General features: G+C 40.4%; 1 protein-coding gene across 4 annotated transcripts; it reads left to right on the top strand.

Moving 5' to 3' along the window:
* The first annotated feature begins 2,700 nt into the window (after nt 1–2,700).
* otpa (orthopedia homeobox a) lies at nt 2,701–8,757 on the top strand. 4 transcript variants are annotated; one of them, XM_014137780.2, is made up of 3 exons: nt 2,701–2,851; nt 3,418–3,839; nt 7,305–8,757. In XM_014137780.2, the coding sequence occupies exons 1-3, from the start codon at nt 2,815–2,817 to the stop codon at nt 7,830–7,832; spliced, it is 987 nt and encodes a 328-aa protein (XP_013993255.1). In that variant the 5' UTR covers nt 2,701–2,814; the 3' UTR covers nt 7,833–8,757. The 4 variants fall into 4 exon arrangements, with proteins under 4 accessions (XP_013993255.1, XP_013993237.1, XP_013993245.1 ...); XM_014137762.2 differs by having other exon boundaries at nt 2,702–2,890; XM_014137770.2 differs by having other exon boundaries at nt 2,703–2,890; nt 3,418–3,818.
* Nucleotides 8,758–9,485: the final 728 nt, after the last annotated feature.

Here is a 9,485-nt window from a genome sequence, read left to right as displayed (position 1 = left end):
ATATTTTATAATGTCTGATGCTTTTGACTGATTGTATTAGGCCTATTATTATTATTATTATTATTGTTATTATTGTTATTATTATAGAAAGGGGATATGCCTATGGTTACACAGTGTAAGCCTACATTCCACCGGAATAAACATATACTGAAAATACCTTTTGTCGCACCAGGAAACGGTTACATTTCTTCCCACAAATGACTTTCATTAAAAAAATAGTAAATCCACCATGTTTCGCCAATAAATCTTAAAATCCCTGTGCTTAGTTCTGGGGCAGGTATTGTCGTACAGAGGTTCATTATATAGGTATTGTACGAAGTAAACTAGGTGAATAAATTGCATTAGAGGGAGCCAATGTGTTTTCAGCCTAATTGTTGTTTTTCTCCTCTGTCTTTGGGCAACAATGTGAGACCGATTTATAAGAGGAAAATCACTTCATCCGCCAAAACAAGTCCATCGTTTGCCCTTTACAGCACTGTAGAACGATCAGACAAGGTGCATCAAAGAGCGTGGAATTCAATGTAGGGTCACTTTCTGCACAAAGCATTTTCATGAAGCCCATGTGTATTTTTGTACATGATATATCCTTTAAAAGTACAGTTTTATTCCCATGCCTTGGAGCACCATGCCAATGCGCTTGCCTCTAGGCGTTTTGCCGGGTTAAATGTGAGCTGGCGAGCAGAGAGGAGTCATTTACTTTTGTTTGTACAGCCATAAAAGCCGTGAGCTATTGAAAACTCGTAAAATGAAGCGCGCAATCAATCACACCGCTATGCTGCTGTTCTGACTGAGCAGCGAAGACCAAACAAAGTCATGATTTTAAATGATCGTTATTGTTTCAGCGCACAACCGAAGACAGCCTAAACTGACACATATAAACTGGTAACATATTATATAATTTTATAACGCTAATATGTTTACATCTCGTTGATGTTGAATATAGCAAATAAAAGATGTATGTTCTTCAAATAAAAAGTGGGAAAGAACAACACAAACCCGGACATCTTGAATTAAGCACACATTCTCTGGTCCGGCGCTTTAATCCGGAGAGGAACAGACAATTGTTTCCAAATCGAATCCACACTCTTCTCTCTTTTTTCATTTTCAGGACGCGCAGTATAATAATCTACCCTGCGGTTGCGTGGCGCGTGAGCGATTGCCAGTGACCCCGTTGTGTCCGAGATTCTCTCGCGCTCCCCGGTCGGTCGGCCCACCAGATTGCCACTAGATAAAAGATGAGCCGAGCTAATTCAACTCGAGATGGGCTGGGAAAGGACCCCAAAGTGCCCCAAGTTTACGCTAGGACGCATCCTTTGTGTTACTTCCAAAAAGGCACCATTCACTCCACAACAAATGAACTAGCTTTCACAAAACCTTCCAACAGCTGTAGGGAGCCTGTTGGATTCTTTTGTGTCCCTTATATATTTTGGGAACATGATGTGTGACAAGAACCTAATGTGCTAATTGGTATAATGGCGGTATATTTATAGACTACATTGGATACCTGTTTCTTGCCTACCTGCTTGGTCTGACTGAAATGAGTACGCTTAATTTGGGCAGATTGGATGAAAAATCAATACCATGAAAAGCAATTGGCCAACAGCAAAGTGTTTAAAGCATGATTGTGTCTGTTCTAGTGCAACCCACGCCTTCTGGGAGATCCGCTGTCTCCATGAAAGGGAAACATCCTCAGATCATGTTCAGTCACAACTCAGTTTCAACCTTCCGCCGAATTATGCACTTAATTTGCTCACATATCATGTACAATAAGTCCCACCCTGCATGACCGTCGAGCCTAAACAGTTGTAAATCAACTCTAATTTATACTGATTTTACTCTAATAATTGTAATAAAAATCGTATAGATTTGGCACGAATTACATAAAAGCCTAATGGTGTTGAAAATTACTCTGGTTTGAAATATATCGCTAATCTAAACTTTGTTGTTGGCTGAATGGGGAGTAAGAGGCATTAGCAGAGGTTCACTTCATCTCCAAAAGGCAGGACCGACTGGGACACGTTGGATAAAAGAGGTCGAACATGTCTGGGGAAACTAAGAATATCCACAGCCATTCACCGTTTAAAAATGACAAAGGGCCTTGCTATTAAAACACAAGTCATTGAGCCACTTCAACAGACACTTGATATAAACGTAACCTTGACTTGGTTATAAGATATGGTATAAAACGCACACTAAGAGCTTTCATACTCGGGCTATGTAGGTTTAACCTAATTTGAGGCAGTTATTTGTGTAGAAAATATGTTGTGTCATTCACACGCCAGAAACGAGTCTAATATGTTTATGTAGCCACAGAGGCTGTTAACTTGGGGAAATCAGTCGTTGTTCAAACCTGGGGCTCATCCATTATAGAGAAAGGCAGCAACAGCACGCACAATTAAACAAATACTGCGCTGATCCAGTTTATCAAATGGGTCGAAGCTTTCACAGATATTAAATCAAGTGATTTTATTTGATATAATTTGGAGTTGAAATCAAAGCCAATTACAGAAATGAGGAGAAATGAACTTGTGAATTTGGCTGGATGGGAGAATTTGAGTGGCTGGCTGCTCTGGGGTCTCGAGGTTGTTGACATATCTAGAGCTTCAAATCTGATTGGCTCTCCTTTAAAGAAGCTCATGGGTTCATTGGGTTGTTAGGCGCCTCCCCGTTTCTCTAAAGGACATTATAATGCAAGGAACCTCCTTTTTTAACCACAAACAGAATTTGCTTTTATTTAGGCTATATATATTTTTTAAACAGGTTAAAGTCATAGAGATTTTTTTGAAATAGCATTTCGCACTGGAGAGGTGCGCAATGCTTTCGCACGCCGACCTCCTGGATGCTCGCCTCGGTGAGTTATCGTCGCCAAACTCCGGTCTTCAACTCTACTGTAAGCTGGAGGCACTTCTAATCTAAATCAAGCAGAGAAAATTGACAATTTGTTTCTTATTTTATCTTAATGTCAGTTAAGTGAGATAATTCATTGGAAAAGTAATTATTATTATTATATTACTGCGTAATTTGATTTAACCGTTTTCTAAATTATTGATGTGATCAAATGGAATTAAGGAGTAGCCTAGATTAAACGCTGTAGCCTTTGATAGTTATGTGCTTGTTTAAAAGACAGTTAGTGTCTGGTTTTATCCATAATGTAATGTCCACTTTGATGGTTTCACCAAGTTTTTAGAGAGCATTTTGTAAAATGACAAAATGTTCAACCAATTATCTGCATGCATGACAAACTATTATCCCCTTGCCAGACTTCGTTAGCTTCATAAAAGTGTCACATTCGATAATCTAACTAAACAATGTATTTTAAAAATATATCATACTAATTTAATTTTTTCCCTATGCATTAGCCTATACAAAATAGTTGTGACATTGCCTTTAAATTCTGACCGGGTGTTGTCTATCCAGGGATGAAGGATGCCGCGGCAGAGCTGCTGGGTCACAGGGAGGCTCTGAAGTGCAGGCTAGGTGGTGGAGTTGGACCTGACCCCGGCCACTCCGGCGAGCTAGCCCCGGGGCCAGACACCGTGGAGGGGACCACCATGCTCCCTGGAGACGATATCAACAATGGTGGGTCCAACCCTTCCGGCGTGCAGGCCAACAGTAAAGAGCAACAGGACAAGCAGCAGCAGAATAACTCCAGCCAATCCGGAGGAAGTCAGAGTCAGAAACAGAAGCGACACCGGACCCGATTCACCCCAGCCCAACTTAACGAACTGGAGCGCAGCTTCGCCAAAACGCACTACCCAGATATCTTCATGAGGGAGGAACTGGCCCTACGGATCGGCCTAACGGAATCTCGCGTTCAGGTAACGGAATCTCGCGTGCAGGTTTGTTTGTGATATGGATTGGGAAATGTATGTGTCATAGTAAATTATTTTGAAACAAGTAGCCTATAATAACACTGTAAGAGTAGTGTACTAATAATGCGGGAAATGATGTGATGAAATGTGTATGTAATTTGCCCTCTTAACCCTCAAAAATGCTGTAAATATTAACCGTCAGTGGGTGTTATTATTTCACTTCACGTGCACAAAAACAATATTTCCTCAAGTAACTAGGCACCACGGCTAATTGCAAAGTACATCTTCATTACAGTCTAAATTACCACTCGGTGAAAATAGCCAACTCACAGCTGTTCTCACAGAAGTGCCAATATAATATAGGCTAAGTAGCTTGAATCTAAAGAAGATGAAGTGTAGACTATTGAAATAATTAAAATAGGCCTACCATACATCTTGATACTGCGTAAAAATTTGGCCACTAGAAATGTATAATAACCTAAAGTATTTGCCACTAATAGGCTATTCCCTTGGAACTAAAACTACATGTAATCCATTAGCGATATACTAAAGGAGAATAGCATATAGGCCACGCCTTGTGTTCCTCGAGGCAACCATCTTTTATTTCCTTCTGTCAAAAATAATAATAGTTTACACCTGAACCTCGATTGTATTTTTTGAGGGTCTTGTTTTTGTTGTTAAACGTATCAGGAAATACAAAATGTACGCTAGACTAACCTAAATCTCTGACAAAATGGTTCTGAAAATAACGCGCAAGAGCCCGGGTAATAACGTTCTACAGCGAATTGGTTGAAACCAGATGCAAGAAACGTTTCCCAAAATGATGTTATTCAAGACAGAGCTGACAAAACCGGGATGTTATGAGATACAATTGTCCAGAATGAACGAACAGAACTAATACAAATTACATTTGAGATTAAAACAGCTTTCACCATAGGTGCACCTCCGTCACTCTGTCTCGTCGTTGCCATTGTTATCGACATTCTACAGATGCCGCAGAATATTGACGTCTGATTGATGTTTAGGCCTAATGCCAAGTCTTTCTGAGCAGGGGCTAGTGACTGTTTCGTCAAATTTACACTATAGTGGCCTGGAAATAAAATGGCATTCCTAACGTAGACAAATAATTAGTATAAAACAACTTTGCCATTATTATAATGTCGTCAAGTTTACTTTGCTAGCTCATGGCAATGTTGCCATCTCTCTCAAGTTCGTCAGAAATAGCTAGCAATGTTAACGTTAGCTAGCTAAAATGTGGTTGCTCTCCCATCAACATTAACTAGCTAGCGTTATACTGCATCTAAAGTCAATCTGGAGACATCACAATGATGACAAAAGCTTTTCCTACTAATCCTTTTGAAATGTCATCGTGTTTCCCAGCCACAGTTATGCATTTAAGATTAAATCTTCATCACCACACATTGAGACCGCATTGAACAGAATTCTCAGCTGGGCATCATTCTTAAAACGAACGTTCAAAACAAGATTGGGATGAAACGTGGAACCCATGGTTCCAAAGTTGCATTAATAAATCGACTTGGATAGTTACTATCATTTAAATTCCATGAGTGTAAGTTTTCATAATATCTGAAAATTACAGATTGTACGTGGAAATATTAAGGGCATCTTAATGTAGGCCTAGGTAGCCGATTTAATTCATGAAAATAAGAATTTCCTAAATATGAGTGTATTTTTTCCTACTCACTGTATCAAAAGCAACATTCAATTTTGCATGCATACATTTGACTGAATTATTATGCACGGTAAACTACACAAATGATAATGCGCATATGCAATAAGCCACACATACAACTCTCAATGGGCCAGATGAAATGATACAAGAGGTAGGCTATTTTATTAGACAATGACTTTGGTCCTTAAAATCTAATAACGTTTCGTTTAGTTGTCCTATTGGAGTGGGCCAATATTCGTGCGTTCTCATGCATAATGAAAATGGAATGATGATTTTATCTTTATTATACCCTCACTATTAAACTATATTTTACAACATAATTACATCTATATTGATATTAGGTGACAACAGGATCAATGGTAGGCCCTAATGGTTTATTTTGTTTCCCTTTACATTCCATATAGCTCAGTTGTCAAAATAGCTCACGAGATTCATTCAATAATAGCTCGACATAGCAGTTGGTTTGGGTCCTCTGATGCATCGTCCTGCATTACCATGTAGCCCTTCTCACGACGATAGTGCAATAAAACCAAATCCATTATTATCAACCAATTTCTGAATTATTTATTGCGATAAGGGCTTATTAAGCAGCAATGAAAAATGCAGAGGAGTCGTTCACATGTGAAACAGTAACAGCGGTAATCATTATTATTGCACGGATCAATTTGGTTTCAATATTTTATTTACATAAAATAATAATTAGCGAAATGACGAGCCCTATATAAAGCGTATAGCCAATGATAATAATAATAGGAAGCCAGTGGGTTAAAATAGCCTACATCTGGGATGTTTCAAATGATAAGGCGCATGCAGCTCGCGCTGTTCTCTTCTGAAATGGGCCTGTCAGAGTTCCACGTCTTAATGGCGGAAGCGCTGAACGTGTACTCTGTCTTTTAAACAGAATGAGAAATTGCATTTTCTTTCCTTTGAAGTGTAATGCATTTGAGGCCTGATTTCACGGCTGGCTGCTCTGGGGGATAGACTGAGATTGGGCCTCTTAATACTACGGCACAGTATCTCTACCAAATCTTCACATTAATCATCGGTGCTAACCGGGTTAGGCCTAGTATGAGATCTATATAGACAGTCTCTCAAGGACCCGCAGAATAAACACTGCTTGTGGCATTTACGAAAGAGGCCTGGGCCACATTAATAACGCCTTTATTGCTGTTTTGTGTAGGCCAAGAGTAAGTGTTTATATCCATGTTATGCAGCAAATTATATAAGCTAAGTTTGATAGTATGAAAAAGTACGAAAAGGGTATGCACTCTACTGTTAGTCGCTCTGTATAATTTTTTTTGAATATTCTAAATAGTAAACGGGTTTCGGCTAGCCTATTTAAAATGCATATCGAAATCATGGGCTATAGGGCTCATAACAGTTCCAATCACATATTGTCAGCTGACTGGACCACCTCCCGCATAGGGCTATTGTGTTTTCTGACGTAGCCATTTTTATTGTATGATATCCATGGACTAATGCAGGCATGCCACAGACCATTTACCGACATGGATTTTGGCGTTATGTCATGTAAGATATCAAATCCTTCGTTTATGGCATATCATTTCATCCGTTGTATATTATATCTAGTGTTATTCATGGAATCCGCTGATATAAAGAAGATTTGTAATGGAAATATATGTTTTATGGGCTTCCTGCTCTTCTAAGAACCTAAACCTCTTTCCCGTGCGTTAAAGTGACCGTATAGAGAAATGTACAGTAGCCTACTCATTGTGTCTCACATTGATGACACTGTAGCCAGATTCTAACCCATCTCTCTCCCTCTCTCTCTACTCCAGGTTTGGTTCCAGAACCGACGCGCCAAGTGGAAGAAGCGCAAGAAGACCACCAACGTTTTCCGCGCTCCGGGAACGCTGCTGCCCACCCACCACGGCCTGCACAGTCAGTTCAACTCTGCTGCTGCCGCCGCCGCGGCCATGGGCGACAGCCTGTGCTCCTTCCACGCCAACGACACCCGCTGGGCCACGGCAGGGATGCCAGGCGTCTCTCAGCTGCAGCTCCCTCCAGCCCTGGGTCGCCAGCACCAGCATGCCATGGCGCAGTCCCTGTCCCAGTGCAGCCTGTCCGGCCCGCCGCCCAACTCCATGGGGCTATCCAACATGTCGTCGAACGGATCCGGGCTCCAGTCTCACCTCTACCAGAACCCGTTCCCCGGGATGGTCCCGGCCTCCCTGTCTGGTCCCACCAACGTGACGAGCTCTCCCCAGCTGTGTAGCTCCCCGGAAAATGACGTCTGGAGAGGGACGAGCATCGCCTCCCTGCGGCGAAAAGCGCTGGAGCACACAGTATCCATGAGTTTTACTTAGTAGTAGGCCAACCACCACCAAGCCAAGCGCCACGTTTTACGCGTTTTTTTACTTTGTCATCTATCATTTTTTGTTTTGTTGTTGAACACATCCAGCCCAATACAGTTGGACAAGGATGAGAATGTCTCCAAGCAAAAAAAGCAAGGCAACAGCAAACAACAGCCACAGTTTTGTTGGCACACTAATACTAAAACCAAACGATTTGAAGGTGGATAAATGGGTAAATGTTTAGCTTATTCATTTATGATGTGCATGTATTGATTTATAACTTTTATAACTTGATTTATTTTACATGTAGGCTATGTATATTTATTTATTTGTTTGTCATTTTATTTATTAAAAAATATATATTTACCACCTCGTTTTCCTTTCCTTTGTCTATAACAAAATAGTACTGATATTTGCTACTGGAGTTTCTAACAGTTTCCACCGGCCGATGGTCGAGGGTGTAAAAACTCTCAAAAAGAATAAAACTCGTTTTTAATGTCACCTGCTGCACAGCATGTAACCATGATGGGCCACGGACACACACCTGGGAGTTTTTTGTTTGAAAAGCATAAAAAGATTCATACAACGGAAGAGGAAGACAAGCGATAATCTCAAAGGAATCACACAACATGGAAACGAACTTGACTGCATGTGCTGGCCAAGGTAAATTTACGGAAACAGGCCTACTATAATTAAGACAAGAAAAATCGACTTGAATATAATCTGTTATATAGGATGTTTTGTGTAGAGGAAGCATTCTTGACTTGTTCCCATTTGGTCAGTTTGTGATATGTTCTAAATTATTGTCTGTGCTTATTATCATATCAGAATTTCTTAAATGTTTGATCTGATACTGAACAAACCATTTCGTTTCATGGCCATGTTTTTATCAATTGACTGTAAATGAACAAATTAAAATCATTTTCAATATGTCACAGCACGAATCAACCTCCTTTTCTTGAACGTGACGCATGCACCCAGCCTATCAAAATCAAATACTGACCTAATGTTTATTTTTATTTCCCTGAAATGCTTTATACCCGGACTCGGAGGCACGGGCATGAGTCACCGGTCTCCGGTGATATACAGTTGGCCTACAATAAATAGGAAAACCGATGATCAAAACATCAACCTATCTAACAACGAGCTGTAAATAGTCTACAGTATATCCGTCCAATACGTATTGCTACTGATATTTCACCGACGTAGGCTACTGATGGAATTCCACCCCCAGACTAGAGAAAAGCAAGTGGACAAGAATGTGGGCGTGTTATGGATATGAAAGCTCAAGACAATGAATAATATATATTTATATTTATAGATTTCTATCATTTCTATAACAGAAATACGTGTTGTCGTGCACATCTTTCAAAACAACAAACGTTTTTGCCGAATCGAATGACACATCCTATCCAGCCAAATATGTCAAGTAAATGCGACCGTGCCATGAGTTCTGCCTTCTCTTCCCCCCGAGCTCCATTGACGGGTTTGACCTTAGATTTGATGGATACTATCGCGCTGTAACGTTGATTTTACAGGCCTATATTTTGTTTCGTCATGTCAATGTATATCACGGATTCATTCATCAAACCCAGATTTGGAGCAATCTCGGCTGTATTAACGCACGTCCCTGAGGATAATCTCCCCAACAAAACGGCGACAAGC

Source organism: Salmo salar, chromosome ssa01 (assembly GCF_905237065.1).
Source record: "Salmo salar chromosome ssa01, Ssal_v3.1, whole genome shotgun sequence".
In the NCBI taxonomy this organism is placed as follows: domain Eukaryota; kingdom Metazoa; phylum Chordata; class Actinopteri; order Salmoniformes; family Salmonidae; genus Salmo; species Salmo salar.
The sequence above is the reverse complement of the archived record's forward strand: the minus strand, read 5'-3'. Positions and strand labels throughout refer to the sequence as shown.